Source organism: Mastigoproctus giganteus, chromosome 10 (genome assembly GCF_048544385.1).
Source record: "Mastigoproctus giganteus isolate SK-2022 chromosome 10, ASM4854438v1, whole genome shotgun sequence".
In the NCBI taxonomy this organism is placed as follows: Eukaryota; Metazoa; Arthropoda; class Arachnida; order Uropygi; family Thelyphonidae; genus Mastigoproctus; species Mastigoproctus giganteus.
Window position 1 is genome coordinate 20,249,787 of NC_143584.1, and position 22,633 is coordinate 20,272,419.

A 22,633-nucleotide genomic window follows, 5' to 3' on the forward strand; every position below is an offset into this window, starting at 1 on the left:
CGAGCCGCTGGGGAAAAATGTATGAAGTGATGAAGTTTTAAGATATGGGATACACACAGCAAGGTATACTTTACCTCTTAGCATAGAATTTCCTTGACCGTGTTGCCCACATATAATACTCAGACTGCCTCCAGCCACAGAAGGCAAGAGGGAGGAAAATTTAGCCTCTTCAAATTTTGTTAAAGTAAAGTAGTGGTATGGCTCTGGTTCACACCTGGATAATCACTTCCATTATACTAGGTATTAAAAATATTTTTTTAACCATGCATATAAAGGATTAGTGTAGTTAAGTAACAGTGCCTTACGCATCAAAGGTGCAAGCACAGGGTCTGGCTGTCACAGAATGGTTGGAGTTTGCTGAAATTTACCAGCCTTGACCCACAAGTCTGGAAAATATTAATTACATGCTTGTTAGACTTCCAACTCACAACCTTAGCTAACAACACTGGAAGAATATCCACAACAAACCTAAGAAACCAAAGAACATAAGTCATAAATGAAAAAAAAAAATTTTAGTTCTGCAAGTTTGCAGCTGAACCATGAATTGATGCTGACTAGATGCACATGTTCAGAGTGATGCAGGTGCAACACACTTTCACTCAAGTGTATTGAGTGAAAGAGAGAAACATATGCAGTGTTTATTTTATAACAGTTTTCTTTATTATATAAAGTGGGATAACGAAGGTTATAAATTTTTGAAATATTTATCATGTATTTATTAATTACTTTATTGTTATTTATTTATTATTTATAAATTATTTAGAAATTTATTTATTGCACAACTATGGCACAGCCTCATTCTGCATGTAGCAATAAGCAAGCTAGGTTTGCTATTTAGCGCATTGATCTCATATTATAGATGTACTTTTTTGCCTTGGTATTGTAGTAATCTACATAAAAAGCCCTGCTCAAATGGAGAAATATATTGCTATTTATTTAAAATATATGCCACTACCCAGAATGCAATGTTTGCTCTGCTTAGAGTCTTGCTGGTGGGTAAGTAGGCACTGTGAAAAACTGACCAACAAAGTAACAAGATATATCCGCAATACATGAGATGCATGATAACTTATGCTATTAACTATCACAGCATAAGATCAAAATCCTTATACTATGAGAGTTAAAAAAACATGATTACATAAGTAGGGCATAGCTTCATTCTTGTAGCATGTTTAAATTTACATGAAACTTATTTAGTTATAAATTATTAACTTATTATTTTCCTTAAATTTTTTGCGAGGTTAATAGAAATAAATCAGAACCCTCAATATTTACCTTATCTTCTGCTCTTCTCATTTTTTCTTTGAAATTCTTAATTACTTCTTCTATATTCTCATTTAATTTAATGTCACCATTCATTATTGGTAAGCCACAGAGTTTTCTGGAATTATCCTAAAGAGAAAAAAGTTTTAAAACACATAATCAATATACAATTTGATTTTCAAAACTCATTAGAGAAAATTTAAAATACATTTCTCATCAGAATCACAATGTGATAAATGTTTCTGTTACATTTAAATTTGTTGTATAGGAAAGTGGTACTTAAAGCTAGTCACAAGAACAAGTCAAGGAAACCAGTTATAGTTATTTACATTATTTCTTAAGGAAAAAGCTTGTCTGTTCACTTGGCTTAGCTTAGCACAGATTGACTCAGTGCTCTATTTTTAAAGAACTCATTAAAAGCCTTAAGAATGGAACAATTTTATTTCAAAATAAATATGCTAGCAAAGCTTTATTATGTTGACGGGGGGGGGGGGGGGGTTGCATGTTAACAGCTTCAGATTATTCAAAATTCCGAAATATCCAATATTAAAATAGAGAAGTTTTCTTATATTTTATTTATTTGTTCACTGATTTCTTTATTTATTGATGAAGTACAGGCAATCCATAACACAGTACTTCTACAACACAGTTTCACTCTAACACGATTGATAAATTATGGCAAACCTCGCATAACGGTATTTTTGAGCTTTTGTGTGGGGTAAACTCCTATTATGTTGGGTGTAATTTTTCAATATTTCCATTCTTTTTTGTGAATCCCCAATGTTGACTCGCTAGTCGTTATGCAAAAATTATTGGGAAATCCCTATATTTTATTTTGTTGGGAAATCCCCATGTTAGGTTCTGTGCTATTAAACTTGTCCTTATTTGAGACCAAAAAAAACTGTGACTTTGAAGCATGCAGTTCGTGACTTTTAAGATTTTGTAAGGTTATTTTGGTTTTTATTTGATTGTTTATAAATTTTTCCAGGTATGTATTACTAAACTTTGTTCTTAAGAACCGTATTGAAATAATTTCTTTGTTGTGAATTAAATTCTAGCCCTAAATTATGCCTAAGAAACTTTATTTCCCTACAATCAAAGATACAAACTTTGGATCATCTTAAAAAAAGGGAAAAGGTATCATATGTTGCAAAAAAGTTTAAATTTAAAGAAAGCAACAATCCATACCATAAAGAAAAATGAACAAATAATTAGAACTGCTGTTGCTGCAGGAGCTTTCATTTCCGCAAATATGACAGCTCATTAGCATTAGTAGAGGCATATGATGCAAGAAAGCAAGCTTATGCAGCATCAGCCAAAAAAAAAAAAAAAAAAAAACCCACTTCCACTTCACCCCTCTATTCGTTCAAAATACCTGTCCAGCTGAGCCTTAAACCTATTTAGGCTATCAACCTCCACGACAAGGGATGGAAGTCTGTTCCACCAACCAACCAACCACCCGCTGGCTAAAGGCAAACTTCTGCACATCTATCCTACATTTGTCTTTCCTCAATTTGAATTTATGCCCCTCAGGTAATTATTCTGAGCAAGAGGAAGAATCCCATCAGCATTGAGCATGCTCAAACCATTCAAGGCTTTATACACCTCAAAAAGCACTCAGTATTTGGATTGACGATAGTAGTAAGAAACAGATCCCATTAGACCAGTGGGCCAACCTTCCCAATATGGCCGGGATTGTCCTGATTTAGAACTCCAAGTCCCGCTTCCCGATAATACCATCATTTGTCCTGATTGAGAGGAAAAAACTGTTAATTTATTGATTTTACGTATTTTTAATTAATTCTTATTGGAATCTAACAGATGTTAAAAATTAATTCTAATAACAAGAGAAAAATGAGAAAGTCTAAAGCATTTTGTTTGTCAGAGTAAAATCAATAAATTAACAGTTTTTTTTTCCCTCAATCAGGACAAATGATGAAATGGTTTAAAAATTTCAAGAGGCAAATAATTTGTCTCAAATTATAAGCTCCATATTAAGCATTCCACATTCAGATGCTTCATCAGAAAGAGTTTCCAGCTCTTTCTGTCAGCTTGGCGGAAAGAGAGAAACTGTCTTTTATTAGAAAATTTAGAAGCCAAACTAATGAAGAAAGAAAACTATAACATGTCTGTTCAGAATTTAAAAACTCTTTAAAATCTTCAGAAGGAGAAGAAATTTTAAAACTAGCAAAATCTAAAGGAAAATATATAAAGTAAAAATAGTCTTCCTCACTATTTGTAAAATACCTTATAAATAAAATTATAGTTTATATAGGACAAATACATATTAACAACAATCATATAACAAATAAATACTATGGTTGACTGATTGATAAAAAAATGTATTTTAATTGTAATTTTATGTATTTCTTTTACTTTTTGAAGGAAAAAATTCTATACTACACACATTTTGTTTCAAGTTGTCCGCTTACCAATTTTCAAAATGTGGCCACCCTGTATTAGTTTTGGGAGATTTAAAAACCGCTTCTCATTACATAAGGGGGGATACATTATATTTCTTGGGGGATACACAGACTAAAAGGTTAACAGTGGTCCTAGGCAAATGTGATTCTTGCACTGCTTCTATTAGAATGAGCAGCAGCCTGGAAAGCAAGGCAATGGAGATTTCCAGGACTGCTGGGAGTCATACTGGAACAAATAAATACACAGCCTGTGTTAGGGTAACTAAGAGTAGAAACAGGTGGATTTATTCTTGCATATACAGCAATGCTAAGAGTATAGTTAATAATAAATAATAAATTTGATCTGACTATAATAAATTTGATGAGCTTAAAGTGCTAGTCAAGACATCAAAGGCAGATAATGTTGGGATTTCAGAGACGTGGTGCCGCACAGATATAAGCAGTGCGGAATTGGAATTTGGGGAGTACAATGTGTACAGAAAGGATAGACAGGACAGGATGGGAGGAGGAGTTATGCTGTTAGTTAAGAAACACAAAATCTAAGGAAGTGCATCCAATTGAAGTTGGTGGTCAATGAAGTGTTGAGTCTGTTTGGTGTGAAATAAACACCGGGAAAGGAAAAATGAGAGCAGGTTCGTGTTATAGGCCTAATGAATCTGATGAATATAATGAGCAATTGTGCATAGAAATAGAGTGGGCCAGTAAATAAGAATGTCTTATAATGGGGGATTTTAACTTTCCAGATATTGACTAGAACTTGTGAGTTGGTCACTTGCACACTAGCAAAACTTTTGTGGATTTACTGGATGACTTTTTTTTTTTTTTTTTTTTTTTTGATTTGGTAGTTGTTGGCGCATCGGCTTCTGTGGCCATATTGCACCTCCCAAGGTTTTTGCAGTACTTTGATCCAAGCCCGAGGCGGGAATCGAACCTGCGACCTTTGGGTTGTCGGGCAGGTACTTTTACCCGCTCGGCTAGCCCGGTCGGCATGACTGTTTTCTACAGAAACATGTTCGAGAGGCAACTAGAGGGAGTAATACTTTTGATCTGATTATCAGCAGTGATTATTCATGCATTAAGAATTGCAGATAAAGGAACCACTGGGTGACAGTGATCACAACATACTGATGTGGGAATTACTTAAAGATGTAACTACCATCAAGGCTAAAGGGAAGGGCTTTTGCTTTCGTAAAGGTGATTACAGAGCTCTCAGACAGTTTTTAAATTCTGTATAGTGAGATCAACTGATGATATTATCAATGTTGAATTCTAAATGGGATGCCTTCAGGGACTTAATTTTGAAGGCTACTGGGCTTTTCATTCCAAGAAATACTGTTCAAGGTTTAGGCCTAAATGGATGTCAGATGAATTAATGAGGCCCGTGGCAGAGAAGAAGACTGTATGGGATGCATATAAAGTATCAGGTGACACAGAAGCCTATGGCAGGTATAAACTAGTGTGTAATCAAGTCACAAACGAGGTTAGGCAGGCGAAGGCACATTACGAGAAATCTTTGGCAAAGGATGCAATGAAAAACAGCAAAGAATTCTTAACTTATGTAAACTCTAGAAGGAAAGGGATGAATCAGACTGGACCACTTAACATAGATGGCTTAACTATTGATGATTATGCTCAGGTAGCTGATAAACTGAATGAGTATTCTGTATCTACATTCACACATGAGGAATTAATCAATGAGGAAAATGCCAGAAGTTTATCAAACGCTAACAAGGAGCTAAATGATTTTGTAATAACTGAGAGAAAAGCGGAGGAGAAATTGTTGAATTTAAACATAAGGAAGGCACCTGGATTGGATGGGATGTATCCAGTTATATTAAAGGAGGCAGCAAAGGAAGTAAGCTGTTTGTTTGTTTGTTATTTGGTTTTTAGGAGCATTAGCAACTAAGGCCATATTGCTCCGGGATATGCGGTGGTCATTCCCTGACCTTTCCGCATCCTCCGTATTTGGTGGTGACGGGCTCGAACCCCGGTCTAATCAAGAAGCGTGTTCTACGCACTGCCGCTCCTTCCCACCTGGCTACGGAGGCGCCAGGAAGTAAGCAAACCCTTAGCTATAATTATGAGAGCATCCTTGGATTTTTTTTTTTTTTTTTTTTGTAGTTGTTGGCGCATCGGCTTCTGTGGCCATAGTGCACCTCCCAAGATTTTTGCAGTACTTTGATCCAAGCCCAAGGTGGGATTCGAACCCACGACCTTTGGTTGCCAGGCAGGCACCTTACCCACCTGGCTAGCCCGGTCGGCGCATCCTTGGACTCATTGGAAGTCCCCATGGACTGGAGGTGTGCAAATGTATCACCAATTCACAAAGAGGGTTCAAAAGGTGACACAAGTAACTACAGACCTGTTAGTTTAACTTGTGTTCTGGGGAAAATAATGGAATCAATGGTTAAAAAAGCATTGCAGGATCATCTAGACAAGACTGCAGTAATAGTTAAGACACAGCATGGGTTTGTTAAAGGGAGTTTTTGTCTGACCAATTTGATTGGATACTATGACGTGGTCACAAAGCAACTGAATGCCAAAAATAATTTTGATATCATATACTTGGATTTTAGGAAAGCTTTTGATACTGTTGCACAGGGAAGATTGCTGTACAAATTGGAGAGGTATGGCATTAAGGGCAAGTTGCTACAACAGATAAAGGGATGGTTGAGTCAGAGACGACAGAGAGTGATAATCAATGGACACTGCTCTTCGTGGAGGAATGTCATTAGTGGAGTTCCCCAGGGTTCGGTGTTGTGCACATTGTCGTTTTGTATATTTATCAATGATATTGATGAAGGTATATTAGGTTTAATGTTCAAGTTTTCAGATGATACAAAGGTTGGCAGAGTTGTTAACAACAGTAAAAAGAGTATGCTACTCCAACTGGATCTAGATAAGTTGGAAAAATGGGCTGAGAAGTGTCAACTGTAGTTAATTTGGAATCTCCTCTTTTCAATCTTCTCTGGCTCAAAATCTCTCTACCTCATTATGTCAAATTCATCTGTTCTCTCTACCATTTTCCCAACTCTATTAATCACTTGGAGCTCTTTGACTTCCTCTCTTTGCAACTAGACTTACTTCAGTCCAACTTTCCTAACAGTGAGGTAATTTTCTTTGGTGATTTTAATGTTTACAACTCCAGCTGGCTTCTGTTTTCTAGTCACACCGACCCAGCTGGTCGAGATGTTGAGGCTTTTTCAATTACTAATGACCTTGCACAGATTGTTCATTTGCCTACAAGAATACCAGACAACCCTAACCATACAGCCAAATGCTTGATGTTTTTCTCACAAACAACCCTTCTAAGTACACGGTTGAAGTGAGAGGTCCTTTAGGCATCTCAGATCACAACTTGGTGATTGTCTCTTCTCCAATGGAGCCTTTATTTCATGGCTATTCCCAACCTCGTATTGTTCGGCATTACAAGAATGCAAAATGGGATGACCTGCGAGATTTCTTTTCTTCTTTTCCTTGGTCGGATTACTGTTTCAAAACTTCTGATGTCAACATTTGCTCAGATTGTGTCAGTGAAATTATTCTTGCAGGAATGGAATCCTTTATCCTATACTACACTTTAAAATCTTGCCCTTTATCTAAACCTTGGTTTTCCAATAAATGCACTAAGGCTATTCAAGAGAAGAACATTGCATATCGTAATTGGCTTGTTTCTAATTCTTCGGTTTCATTTTCTGCCTACACCAAAGCTCGCAACAATTGTAAAGCAGTTATTAATCAGTCTAAACTAGATATTGAACAGACTAAGAATAGAAAACTTGCTTCTTGCCCTAATGGCAGCCATTTTTCTTCCAACTCATGTATTAATGATCTTGGTAAAACACCTCCCACCATTCCCAACACACTCCATTCAATGTCTCCTGTGGTCTTTTGTCAAAAGGATGTCAGAAGGATTTTGACGAATTTTGATGCTAAGAAAGCTCCAGGTCTTGATGGTATTTCTCTATTTGTTCTCAAAACCTGCGCTCCTGAACTTACTCCTGTTCTTTGCCGCCTTTTTTTCACTTTCTTATTCCAAAGGTGTTTTTCCTTCTGCTTGGAAATTTGCTCATATCCAGCCAGTTCCTATAAAGGGTGACAAATCCCTCCCATCCAATTATCATCTCATTGCAATTACTTCTACTCTTTCTAAAGTAATTAAGAAATTAATTAATCGCCAAGTCTTAAACTATCTAGAAACCTTCTGTCTGATTAACGATTGCCAGAATGGATTCCATCAGTGTCGATCCACTGGCGATATTCTGGCTTATGTTAACCATTTATGGACTAATTCGAAGGGAAAGTTCGGTGAAACACAAGCAGTTGCTCTTGACATCTCAAAGGCTTTTGATCGTGTTCAGCATAAAGGTCTTCTAAACAAGCTTCAACTTTGTGGCTTGCCAAATGTTTTTTGTAATTGGTTATCCAGTTTTCTCTCTCTCTCTCTGATCGCTCACTGAGGGTGATAGTAGATTCTCTTCCTCTTGCTCTCTGTCTTCTAACTTCTCCACTAATGCTGGTGTCCCCCAAGGTTCAGTTCTTTCCCCCATTCTATTCCTCTTGTATATTACTGACCTTTTTCCGTTGACTGGAAATCCTATCCATAATTTTGCCGATGATAGCACATTACATTCTGCTTTCATTTTAAGAAACCTTGCCCTGCTCAATCAGCTTCAACTTCTCGAAAATCTGCTACAAATTCCTTAAATGCCGATCTCCAGGCAATTCTCCAGTGGGGAAAAGACAACTTAATTCATTTCAATCCTTCTAACACTGTCTTGTCTTATATCTTGCAAAAAGGATTCTTCTGCTCCTATGCTCATCTTTGGTGACTACCCTGACTTCTAATCTCTCTTGGCACAAGCACATTACAAATATTGCTTCCTCTGCATCTAAAAAACTTTGGTTTTCTTTTTTGCTCTCGGCGTTACTTTTCTTCCAAACAGCTGTTCACTCTGTACAAATTACAAATTCGCTCTACCATGGAATATTGTTTCCACATCTGGGGTGGTGCCCCCAAAACCTCTCTCAGGCTTCTTGATTCCATTCATAAGAGGGCAGTTAGGTTAATTAATGATTCGTCTCTAACAGTCTCTCCACTCGCTGTCTCATAGACATACTGTTTCTGCTGCATGCCTCTTCTACAGATACTTCCATGGGCACTGTTCTTCTGAATTGGCTTCTCTAATGCCCGCTCTCTCTTTCAAAACAGTCCGAACACATGCCGCCACCAGCCAACATTCATTTACTTTCCAACTTCAAACTCACAGAACCAACTTTTCATCTTCCTTGTTTATTCATTCAGCTGCTGTTTTCTGGAACAACCTTCTTTAATACGTATTTCCTGAAAATTACAGTCTACAGAAGTTCAAGTCCAATGTCAACAAATATCTTCTTTCGTGTTCTCAACCTCTCATGTTTGGGGTTTACATAAAAAAAAAAAAAAAAAAAAAAAAACTGAAGTTTAACATTGACAAATGCAAAGTACTGCAGATGGGCAGCAAAAAAACCGAAGAGAAATGTACTAACTGTGTGGTACTACGCTCAGGGAAGTGGAAAGTGAAAAAGACATGGGGGTAAATGTGCAGTCAAATACACATTTACACCCCCAGGTCTTTTTCACTTTCCACTTCCCTGAGGGTAAATGTGCAGTCATATATGAAGTTTGCTGAGCAGTGCAGATAGGCTGCCAGGCAGGTCATGGAGTCTTGTCAATGATATATAGGAATTTTGCTAGCAGGGACAGGGAGGTGATTATCCCATTGTACAAGGCAATGGTCAGGCCACACCTGGAATACTGTGTACAGGTCTGGAGGCCTCATTTTAGGATGGATGTAGAGTTGCTAGAATGAGTACAAAGAAGGGCAACAAGATTGGTGAGGGGAACAAAGGGGTGCTCTTATCAAGAAAGGCTTAATTTCTGCAAATTGCAGCACTTGGAGAGTAGGCATCTGTGAGGTGATCTAATTGAGGTGTATAAGGCCTTGAATGGGTTGAGCAAGCTGAATGCTGATGGGATTCTTCCTCTTGCTCAGACTAAGAACCTGAGTGGACACAGTTTCAAATTGAGAAAAGATAGTTGTAGAATAGATGTGCGGAAATATGCCTTTAGCCAGCGGGTAGTTGATTGGTGGAACAGGCTTTCATCTTTTGTTGTGGAAGCTAATAGTCTAAATAAATTTAAGGCTGAGCTAGACAGGCATTGGGAATGAATGGAGGGGTGAAATGGGAGGGGTTTTTTATTATTTTTTTTTATTTTGGCTGATGCTGCATAAGCTTGCTTTCTTGCATCATATGCCTCTACTAATGCTAATAACATAAGAATTCAAGTTCATCAGCTGATAATGAAGCTGCCAAAAAGTATGCACAGGAATTTCAAAAAAAGTACTGAAGAGCATGGATACACACCACATGAAATTTTCAATGCTGATGAGACAGGTCTTTGTGGAAAAAAATGCCCAACAGAACGTTTATTTCAAAAAAAGAGAAAACTGTGCTAGGTTTAAAGCATCAAAAGATCATGTAACATTACTTATATATGGTAACACATCAGGAGATTACATGATAAATCTAAAAATCTATGTTCAAGAATTAGAGGATCTAGTTTATAGATCCACTAATCCTCGCGCAATGAAAGTTGTAAATAAACATACGTTACTGGTATACTGGAAAGAAAATAAAAAAGCTTAAGTAACTGCCGATTTATTTAAAGAATGGTTTCTAAATTGTTTTGTGCCAGCTGTGGAAAACTATTTAAAGCAAAAAAATCTAGATTTCAAATTTTTATTACTATTGGATAATGCACCAGGCCATCCAAAAGATTTAAGTTATTAAAAAGTTGAAGTAATGTTTCTACCACCTAATACAACTTCTTTAATTCAGCCATTAGATCAAGGCATTATATCTACCTTTAAAACTCATTACATCAAAAAATCATTACAATGGATTTTGGAGAAAAATGATTCCGAATCCATTGAAGTGATGGAGGCATTGAAACATTTTTTAGTTGTGGACTGTATCGGAATCACAGCTTTACCACTCAAAGTAAAACCAACTGTCAACATTAACTGAGCGTTGGAAAAATGTATGGCCAGAGTCAGTTCATTCAGGAAATATGGTCAAACCAGCAGAAAACGGAAATCAGTGCTATAGTACTACTTGCTAAGTTGGTAAGAGGGAAGGTTTTCATGATATGACTACTGAAGACATTCAAGAATTACTGGTAGAAAAAGAGGCTGGCAATTCAGATTTGGTGGAAATGGTATCGGAGGTAAACCAAATCAATTCAGAGGATGATAGGGCAGACGAAAATTCTGACGTTCCAAATTTTACACTAAAATGCATACGGGAAGGCATAAACTTAGCCGAGCAATTTCAATCTTATTTTGTGAATGCAGATCCTTTAGCTGAAAGGAGCACAAAGTTCAAAAGGAAGCTTCAAAAATGCTTAACTCTATACCACAAAATTTGCAAAGTTCTATCAAGCAAAAGCAAACAAACCCAATTACTGATTTTTTGTTTAAAGAGAGAAGATATGTGAAATCTAGACGCTGCAGAAGAAGATTCAGAAGTGAAGATATTCTGCAACAGAGAAAACCTCATTTGATTCTGCTTAGCAGAAATGAGGAGGAAGAAAATTAAATGAACGTACATTATCTGACATATTTGTATCACAGTTTGTAAGACATCTGTTCACTCAATTGCTATTTTTAATAAAAAATTAAGTTTCCGATAATTATAAAAAAATGGCATATTTTTGTTAGCTTTTGGAACATAACCCCCCCCCCCCCTTTTTGTACTGGTTCTTAGTCCTTTATAACACAGTTTCATACCACATGAGATATTATAAGAACCTAACTACCATGTTATACAAGGTTTTTTTTTTTTTTTTAATGTAAACCCCAAATAATTACAGGTAACCTGTAATTATTTGGGGTTTACATTAAAAAAATTTAATGTAAACTGACTTCTATTAGAAATCTGATAATATATTGTGACTAAACTAAACTTTTATTTTTTATACTTACTACTTTAAAATTTTAAGACTTTATCTGTCTTCTAGTAACATAACAGAGCATCAGTAGTGGATGGGTTCAATTGCTATTTTTAATAAATATTAAGTTTCTGATAATTATAAAAAAAAAAGCCGTAATTTTGTTAGCTTTTGGAAGGTAACCCCCCTTTTTGTACTGGTCTTTAGCCCTGTATAAACACGGTTTCACACCATATGAGATTTTATAGGAACCTAACTACCATGTTATACAAGGGTTACCTGTAATTATTTACTACAGTCTGACTTCTATTAGAAATCTGATAATATATCCTGACTTAAAAAGGTAAAAGATAAACTGCAGCCATTATCAACCCACTGCAGGATGGAAGCCTCCTCAACAATTCATGCTGAGGGAAATGGACCATAATCTGCTACGCTGGTCCAGTGTGGGTTGGCAGATCGACCGTATTTAGCAGTCAGGGGCTTGAACCCCAGTCTACTCAAAGAGCGTGTGCTACTGCACTCCCGCTCCTGACCACTCAGCTATGGAGGCCTTATCCTGACTACTAAACTTTTACAGAGGCTATATTCTGACTACTAAACTTTTATTTTTTATACTTACTACTTTATCTGTCTTCTAGTAATACAACAGAGCATCATTAGTGGATGGGTTCCCTGCAGTGAATTTTTGCTAGTGGTGGCTCTTTGGTGTGAGTTTTTTCATGAAATTTTTCAACTTTGTGAAAATGAAAACTTTATACATAAATGCTTTAAAATATTAATGTGTTTGTATTTTGACTTTACTGCCAACGTTAAAGTAGAATTGTTGTCATAAATGACATCAGAATTTTTAAAAAAATCATAAAGAAAATTCACAAAAACACATAAATGAAACCCACTGTTACTTTTGATGCAATAATATCTTGTACATCTAATCATACATTACTTTATTTGGTTTTATCAAATTTTTCTGAATTTTTCATAAATTCTTTGATTTTGGCTTTTGTAAGCTCAAATCAGGCAAACTAAGGTCAATATATGTGATCTCAGATATTCATTTGAAACTATTTTTTTTGCTGTCATCTATTTAAACCTTATCTCTACAATTAGTTGAAAACATAGATAAGATGGCAGAACAAAAAATTTCAGGACCACTTTTACATTAATGGATGCACTCTTTGAAGTGGCCTTCAAAATGTAGATTGACATACATACTCCTCAGAGCTTACACATGAAAAAGATAGATCTATGTATGTACTCCTGAAAGGGTTAAAGATATCACATTTACAAAACCGCACTGCTCTCACATTATCTGTTTCCCAAACTGTGAAAACAAATCCCAAATGCAACCAGTGCAACGATTGTTAAAAAAAAGCATTATTTAAGCCATTTTAAAAACAATAAGAAAACACTATCATACCTTATCTGATAAACATGGAAGAAAGTCTGTCTGTGTTGCTAAAGATGTCACATTAGCCTTCTGATCTAAAGACCACAAATTAACTTCTGTCTGTATTCCTACCGAATTCATACTGGAATCTGTTGTATTCACTGGTAAAGAAAGCTTTTTCTCTTTACTAAGTATATTCATATCACACATGTTAATAATGTTCCTTTTTAAAACCTTCTGATGAATTGAAATACTTTTAGGTCCATTTTCTTTTAAAGGGATATTACCTTCACTTCCTCTTTTCTTGGTATCAATAGAGTCACTTGAGAAACTTTCTGAGTCATGAAGTGAACTGGCACATGGTGACTGCAAAAAATAAATAAATAATAATAAATGATAAGTTTTCAAGATTTAACATACAAAAACTGCATTTGTGTCTGTTTTCAATACACATCTGTCTTATGTATGAAGAGAATCACTCAGAATAAAATGAGCTGTATGGAAATCTCAAAGCACTTTGTGATTCTGAATATATTACAGTTGCATAAAAAACAGTTATTACTGGGTCTGGTTATAGCCAAGTGCAATGGGAAGGGCTATAGAATAAAATTTGGCAGTGTCCACTGATTTTGCAAATAATTTATTGGATCAGCTGTGTTGAATTTAGAGTTGTTACTTAACCGAGTTGTTTTTGGTGTAATGAATTTCCATTTATTCTCTAGATGGCCAAGGCTAGATTTATTCTCTAGATGGCCAAGGCTAGATTTATTCTCTAGATGGCCAAGGCTAGATTTATTCTCTAGATGGCTGCCTGAATTATTAAACTTCATGGGATCTAGCCTTCTGTAACTTCCAAATATTTGTGCCCCCTCATTCTCTCGCTTCTTATATATTCACTGAATTATTAAGAGCAGTTGAATATATCAGCATCACAGTTTACAACGGGCTGTGCATTTTTTGTGGCAGCATATGGACTGAAATCCACAACCTTCTTACTTGTGGCTGTGCGCACTAACCAATGGACCAAAGCCAGCCCAACTATTAATAACTTCTTTTACAGATTATCATTGTTGTTTTTGGGAGGGTTTTTTATGCAATGACTACTTTTGTTTTAATACTGCATATAAGATGTACATTTTTTTCCTTCAGCTGTTTAAAGCAGTGGAGAAGGAAACATTCTGCACACTCAAATATTCTCAATGGGTTAATTCCATGGGTTTGTACATCATGGAAAATATTTGGGGTTTAGGAAACCAGAAGGAGCCCTAGAATACCATACACAGGTCATGTGCCATCTACTCGAATCTGGTGTGAAACGATAAATTAATATGACTGGTTGTTGTTATGTTACTTGGTTTTCAGGAGCGTTAGCAACTAAGGTCATATTGCTCTGGGGATATGCGGTGGTCATTCCCTGACCTTTCCGCATCCTCCGTATTTGGTGGTCACGGGCTCGAACCCCGGTCTAATCAAGAAGTGTGTGCTACGCACTGCTGCTCCTGCCCACCTGGCTGCGGAGGCATCAATATGACTGGTATATTGCAGAAACAGATGTTCATTAGAACAACAGCCAATGAAAGGTGAGGGACATATTGCAATATAATTAAATAGAATTAACTCATTAAAATACTTTCACTTCTTCCTTGCACTTTTAAAGACTAAAAAAAAAAATTTTTTTTTTTTTGAAAACATTGTTTACCATCTAATTAAGTATGACTAAGGAAAGACAATCTGTACTACTGTTCCTTGAATGCAGAGAGAGAGAGAGAGAGAGAGCATCCTCAATGGTTTTATAACTCTTATTGACCTTCTAAGTCAGTTGCGTGTGTTAAATATTTTGTTAAAAATCACAATGGGGATTTTGTGAGACTCTGTGTGACATATAGTTGGTTTAACCTTGTACTGTTTTGCCCCATAAAAGCTAATGAAGATGCAGTGCCCTTTTTGGTTACTGTTTCTTCTTTGCAAATCAAGCGTAAACTTTTTCCTTCCCAATCTAAAGAGAAATATTTATTCACCCACTGTTCATTAAATACACAACACACAAAGTCTCAACATTTTCATGGATATGCATTCAAGCCAAAAGATTATATGGTAAACTGCAGAAAAATGAAATAATCTCAAAAAAAAAAAAAAAAAAAAGTTAACTGCATCATTTAAGCTTAATAAGAAAATGCTTATTAAATTTACATTGAACTTAAATTTAATAGGCATGATAAAAATAATCTTATTATTTAACCTTCTAGAAATGATCTTAGGTGCTTGAAGTCATGTTATATGTGTAATTTTCAATCAAAACATTAGGGTGAATACCTATATCTGAAGAGCCTTAAAGCTGACTGTAATATAGTTTTTTTTCTATATTTTGCTACAGAATACCTTATTTTACTAATAATTTTCAAAATTCTTTCACAAGCTGGATAAAACATTGTTGCAGGTTGTACTTTGAGTGTGTTTGTTCTAAATGTACATCAGCGGCAACTAATTAAATTCTACAAAACAGGATTTTTTTTTTTTGCTGGGAAAATTTTCGTTCGTCTTTTTTAACATTGTATAATTATTGCATTTGTACAATATTATATGCATTTTGCATTTTACATACACCATTAGCGATGTATAATCGCTGATGGTGTTGTACACAGAGCCCCTACAGTTGATCATTCTCACTTCGTCCTGAACCTAAGCACTTATCCAGTGAACAAGTAGAACTTCTTGCCCTTGGACAAGAAGTTACACTTTTTGCCATGAGAATAGAGGTGTCTTTAACCCGCCTACCTGAAAAACCCACCAATGAGATTCATTTCAAGGCCACGTCAGTGTTGGCTTCTGTTGGCTCTAACCTCAGTCACTGTCAACTTTCAACTCTCAGTTCGCTTAGGAGGGATGACACCATTGTTATTCTGCCAGCCGATAAGGGACGTTGCACCATAGTCCTAGATTGATTTGAGTACCAGGATAAAGCCCTATTGCTTATACAAGGCACCTGTGTTTACGAACCAGTGCACGACACTCCCATCAAGGTCTTGGAGCAGTGGAAGGCCAAGTGTTAACAGTCTAGTCTACAGCTGGTTAAAATCTAAGATTTCTAAAACTACACGTTGGCAGATGCAAGCAACTGGATCTCAACTTCTCCAGTTTTATGGACTGCCAAAAGTGAATAAGCCAGCGTCCCTTTATTAACAATCGTCTCTTGTTGCAATTCCCTGACATATGAACTTTCGAAATTTATCATCGGACTACTATCGCTCATAGTAGGCAACACCTAACCGTAGTATCAAACGGTGGGGAATTCTTACACCCCATCTCTAACCTTCCCATCTCACAAGACCCAGTCATAGCCTCATTTTTTTTTTTGATGTTGACTCTTTGTTCAAGGGGTAGAATTGTTTTCAGCCTGGTCCGTACTTGTTGACAATAATTAAATAGAAAGGGAGCAAGAATATTTGCTGATGCTATCGAGGCAGAGTTAGGTGGGTCGGAAAAATGCTAGCTTTGTGGGGATACACAGACTAAAAGGTTAAGTGGCCGCAGGCAGAGGCAAAAGTGATTCTTGCACTGCTTCTATTAGAATGAGTAACAGCATGGAAAGCAAGGCAATGGAGATTTCCAGGACTGTTGGAAGTCATAGTGGAACAAATAAATACATGGGCTGTGTTAAGGTAACTAAGAGTAGAAACAGGTGCATGTATACTTGCATGTACACCAATGCTAGGAGTATAGTAAATAAATTTGATGAGCTTGAAGTGCTAGTCAAGACATCAAAGGGAGATATTGTTGGGATATCAGAGATGTAGTGTCACACAAATATAAGCAGTGCAAAATTGGAATTTGGAGAGTACAATGTGTACAGAAAGAATAGACAGGACAGGAAGGAAGGAGAGGTTAGTTATGCTGTTAATTAAGAGAAACACAATCTAAGGAAGTGCATCCAATTGATGTTGGTGGACAATGCAATGTTGAGTCTGTCTGGTGCGACATAAGCACTGGGAAAGGAAAAATAAGAATAGGTGTGTGTTATAGGCCTAATGAATCTGATGAATATAATGAGCAATTGTGCAGAGAAATAGAGTGGGCCAGTAAATCAAAATGTCTTATAATGGGGTATTTTTAACTTTCCAGATATTGACTGCAATTTGTGTGTTGGACACTCGGACACTAGCCTTTTTTGGATGGCTGTTTTCTACAGCAGCATGTTTGAGAGGCAACCAGAGTGAGTAATACTCTTGATCTGATTATCATCAATGATTATTCATGCATTAAGAACTTGCAGATAAAGGAACCACTGGGTGGCAGTAATCAGTACTGATATGGGAATTACTTAAAGATGTAACTACCATCAAGGCTAAGGGGAAGGGCTTTTGCTTTCGCACACGGGTCTCAAACAGTTTTTAAATTCTGTACAGTGGGATCAACTGATGATGTTACCGATGTTGAATTCTAAATGGGAAGCCTTCAGGGCCTCAATCTTGGAGGTTACTAGGCTTTTCATTCCAACTACGAAATACTGTTCAAGGTTCAGGCCTCAATGGATGTCAGATGAATTAATGAGCTCGTGGCAGAGAACAAAAATGTATGGGATGCATATAAATTATCAGGAGACACAGAAGCCTATGACAGATATAAGCTTATCTGTAATCAAGTCACAAAGGAGGCTACGCAGGCGAAGCAGATTACGAGAAATCTTTGCAAAGGATGCAAAGAAAAACAGCAAAGAGATCTTTCTTATGTAAACTGTAGAAGGAAAGGGATGAATCAGATGGGACCACTTAACATAGATGGACTGACTACTGATGATGATGCTCAGGTAGCTGATAAATTGAATGAGTATTTTGCATCTACATTCACACATGAGGAGTTATTCAATGAGGGGAATGCCAGAAGTTTATGAAACTCTAACAGAGAGCTAAGTGATTTTGTAATAACTGAGAGCAAAGCGGAGGAGAAATTGTTGAAGTTAAACATATGGAAGGCACCTGGGATGGACAGGATCTATCCAGTTATATTAAAGGAGGCAGCAAATGAAGTAAGCAAACCCTTAGCTATAATTATGAGAGCTTCCTTGTCCTCATAGACTGGAACTCCACTAATAACAAATGTTATTAGTAGAGTTCCCCAGGGTTCAGTGCTGGACCCATTGTTGTTTTGTGTATTCATCAATGATATTGATATTCATCAATGATTAATGTCCAAGTTTGCAGATGATACAAAGGTTGGCAGGGTTGTTAACGGCAGTAAAGACAGTATGCTACTCTAACTGGATCTAGATAAGTTGGGCAAAAGGGCTGAGAAATGGCAACTGAAGTTTAACATTGACAAATGCAAAGTACTGCATATGGGTAGCAATAACCGCAGAGAAAAGTGCCGTGTGGTACTACACTCAGGGAAGTGAAAAGTGAAAAAGACTTGGAGGTAAGTGTGCAGTCAAATATGAAGTATAGGCTGTCAGGGCAGGTCATGGAGTCTTGTCAATGATATATAGGAATTTTGCTAGCAGGGACAGGGAGGTGATTATCCCATTGTACAAGGCAATGGAACTAGATATCACACCTGGAGTACTGTGCACAGGTCTGGAGGCCTCATTTTAGGAAGGATGTAGAGTTGCTAGAACGAGTATAAAGAAGGGAAACAAGATTGGTGAGGGAACAAAGGGGTGCTCTTACCAAGAAAGGCTTAAGTTCTGCAAATTGCAGCGCCTAGAGATTAGGCACATGCGAGGTGTATAAGGCCTTGAATGGGTTGAACAAGCTGAATGCTGATGGGATTCTTCCTCTTGCTCAGATTAAGAACCTGAGGGGGGGGCATAGATTCAAATTGAGGAAGGATGGTTGTAGAGTGGAATGTGTGGAAATTTGCCTTTAGCCAGCGGGTGGTTGGTTGGCAGAACAGACTTCCATCTCTTGTTGGGGAAGTTGATAGCCTAAATAAATTGAAGGCTGAGCTGGACAGGCATTTGGAATGAATGGAGGGGTGAAATGGGAGGTTTTTTTGGCTGATGCTGCATAAGCTTGCTTTCTTGCATCATATACCTCTGCTAATGCTAAGTCAGTCCGAGTTCAACAAGCCATTGCATGCATGAGACAACTGTTAGATGATAACTGCACCCTGCCCAGTAGAACCTCACTATCTGCAGAAGACATTTGCACTGCTCTCAACTTGTGTTTGGCTGGCAGTGTAGTCACGTTTGGAGACTCCCTTTTTAGACAGATCCATGGCGCCGCCTTGGCTGCCCATCAGCTCTGTCATGGCGAATATTGCCATGGAAGAGCTGGAGGGCTGCGCATTCTCAAACTTATCAATTCCCATTGCCTTCTGGTGTCGTTATGTCGATGATGTCTTCATTGTCATTCCCTGAGGCTCAGATGCCTGGCTTTTGCGGCACCTCAACTCTCTACAACCTGTTCACTATCGAACTGGAATCGGACGATGCCGTCTCCTTTCTGGATGTTTTAGTATGGCACATGGGCACACATTTAAGAACCTTGGTATACTGTAAACTAATGTGTACTGGTCAAATCACCAATTACAAATCAGCACATGCCCAAAACCAGCTTCTCAGTACTGCACGTATCCTATTCACCCGAATCTGGACCCATTCTAGCTCCACAGATGAGAGGCGAGATGAAGTTTCGAGAGTAAAAACAAATCTATCAGACTGTGGCTACCCTGCCAGTGGCCTAAACAAATGCGATCTGCAGGCCTGTGAGCTTGCCGCACACCTCAGGGCCTCCCACAATGATGAGACACGATCTCACACTGCCTTTATTCTGTATTACCCCGACATCTCACAATGCATCTATAAAATTCTACGTGCTCACCGGATAAAATGCTTACAACTTCCCAGTAAAAAACTGCAATCCCTTCTCTCGAGGGTAAAAATGCACATCCCCCTTTTTGTTCCGCAGCAGCTCAGTATATCGCATTGCTTGTCATAATTGTAGTGGTTGCTACACTGGAGAATCTGGCAGGAGGCTCCAGAACCGGATTTCACAACACGAGAGGGCAATCTGGTCTGACTTTTTTTTTTATTTTTTTAATGCTACTGGTCCTCTCAACATGATTTTGACCCAGGCCGGGGTATAGAAATAATTGACCACTCCACATATCCAGTTGCCACGGTAATTTTAACAACAATAAAGGTATACGTATATATATCCAATCATGGAGGCAGTTATCCTGCAATGTGACAAACGTTGGCACACACCTAATGTACATGCCCTGCATTCACAACTGCAAGCATCTAGTTCTAATCAGTGATCATCCTACTGTTGCCTGTTCCTGTGTCATGCTTTGTTTGCTTTACATGATCACGCCCAGGCATTCTTTGCTTAATAACGTTTGTATTCAGCTGATGAAGAGCTGATTAATAACGTTTGTATTCAGCTGATGAAGAGTCTCCTCGACTCAAAAGCTGCTGTTTTGCTTTATTTTTATTTAATTTAGTCTAACTCAATTTGTACCTGCGTTTTATTAAAGAGTACTACCTTCTTTGTACCTGCAATTTTCTTTTTTCTTAATTCTGTTCCTCTGGAGGTGAGCAATATATTTTATACTTTATTTTTCTTATGTTTTCAGATGAGCAAAATTTTTGAAAAATAACCCAGGTCCTAAGGGCAAATACGCAATAAAAAAGTTGAACCGTAACTGTAAAATTTGAAACTATTAAAATTTGTTATTAAAAGCAAAGTTAGATTAAACTCACCTTGTTCACTGCATAGTGTTTTACACAAGAATCTTGCATATTACAATGTTTATATTTTTTAGTTGCAACTTTCTTTTTAAGGATATCAATAAATTTGTCTTGAAATTTTAAATTAGATTCCAATACAATATCACTACTCCTTGCATCAAAACTATCAATCTGCAGTTTATATTCCTTAATATCCATACTACAACAAGGTCTATGAAATCCAGTCCTATACGTTTTAAAAAAGGAGTATGGACATGCACCAGCATCAGGTTCATTAAAGTCATAATCAGACAAAGATCCAACACTATACAAAAGAGGATCACTTTTGACCCTCCTGTACACTTCTGTTTCAGGAAAAAATGATAAAGGACTACAATAAGAAAGTTCTTCACTATGTGTCAACATCCCTCTCCTTTTTGCCATCTGGGAGATCAGCCAGTCTGTATTATATCTGTGTTTACAAGGAGACCTTGAGGGTGGTGAAAGGATTTCATCAAAATCAGAAAACCATTTCTTTGGTGACTCACTAGGACAATATAAAAGAGGTAATGATTGCCATCTTTGAGTTTCAAGGCTCCTTTCACGAAAGCATCTGCAAATTGTTCCCTGAGCCGAATACGACACAATATCCCTTTCCTAAAAAGAATGAAAAAGATTTAATAAAAGTCACCATTAATTAACATCACTAACAATGTTTTCAACATGAAAAATTTTTCACTGCTATTTACAGATTAAAATGCATTCATTCAATGAATTATTCTGAGAGATTATTACCACACCTTCAGATAACTAATTAATATCCAAAGTTAAAATTCTGTTATAAAATTAAGGGAGAAAAAAATTGTACTTGCAATTTTTTTTTGAGAAATGGAAAATTTATTCCATCTTGGTATTAAATACATATCTCATATTTGTTAATGCAATTCATTAATGTAAGAGCACAGTAACAATCTTCATTCATTTAAAATAAACAATACATTAAGTGATCACTTTATTAGGTATGCCTCACCTTTTTTTTTTTTGAAATGGAGCTCTCCTTCAGTAAAACCATCATGTGTTAATACTACGTGATATAAAGCAACCGGGTAGATGCATAAGATGCTGCTTGTGTGCAATTAAATATAAGAATGGACAAGATGAAAGATTTAAGTGAATTTGAATGAAGCATGATAGTCGGTATCTTGGAAACTGCAGCCCTACTGGGGGTTTCACATATGATTGTGTCTCAGGTGTACAGAGAGTACAATAACCAAATAATATCCAACGAATAGCAATCCTGTGATTGGAAACAGGTTGCATGCAAGAGGATAACAGCTATTAGGTAAATGCCCCTATTAAGGGGACCACTCAATGTATATACACTGATTAACATCACTTTTAACTTCTAACAATGAAGAAATACAATATGAAGAATTACTCATGAAGGTATAAGTAATGCATTACTGAGACAACTAATTGTGAAAATAGAGCATGTTCGTTATCATTAGAAAAAAAACTTTTTTTCATTTCCCCCAGTATAAAACTTCATTTATTTGAAGTAGTGCAATACAGAGGCAATATCCCTTATAACAATAAAGTGGGTTTGCCAATTAGTACTATTAATATTAAGAGGGGCAAAAAAAAAAAAAAAACTCTACCCACATCATATTATCCATCCCCTCTAATATTCTGTCTAATTCTTCTTTAAATTTATTCAAATTATTCACTTCCACAGTACCAGGCAGAAGTTTGTTCCAGTAATAAATTACTCTCCAGCTGAAAGCAAATTTTCACGTCTATCCTGCTACCATAGATTTTCAATTTAAATTTATGTCTCTTTATATGTGTAATTTGGGTAAGAGTAAGAATGTCATCAGCAGTTTATTCAATCCATTTAA

General features: G+C 36.8%; 1 protein-coding gene across 2 annotated transcripts in view; it reads right to left on the minus strand.

Annotated features, from left to right (window-relative positions):
• The window catches only part of LOC150078833 (uncharacterized), a 198,783-nt gene that overhangs the window by 52,471 nt on the left and 123,679 nt on the right, over positions 1–22,633 (minus strand). For both annotated transcript variants that reach the window (XM_090384142.1, XM_090384141.1), the window contains 3 exons: positions 20,769–21,392; positions 13,100–13,435; positions 1,276–1,392 (listed from right to left, as the gene is read on the minus strand). In XM_090384142.1, coding sequence (XP_090240268.1) covers positions 1,276–1,392; positions 13,100–13,435; positions 20,769–21,392 — 1,077 coding nt within the window. The remainder of the gene's footprint in view (positions 1–1,275; positions 1,393–13,099; positions 13,436–20,768; positions 21,393–22,633) is intronic.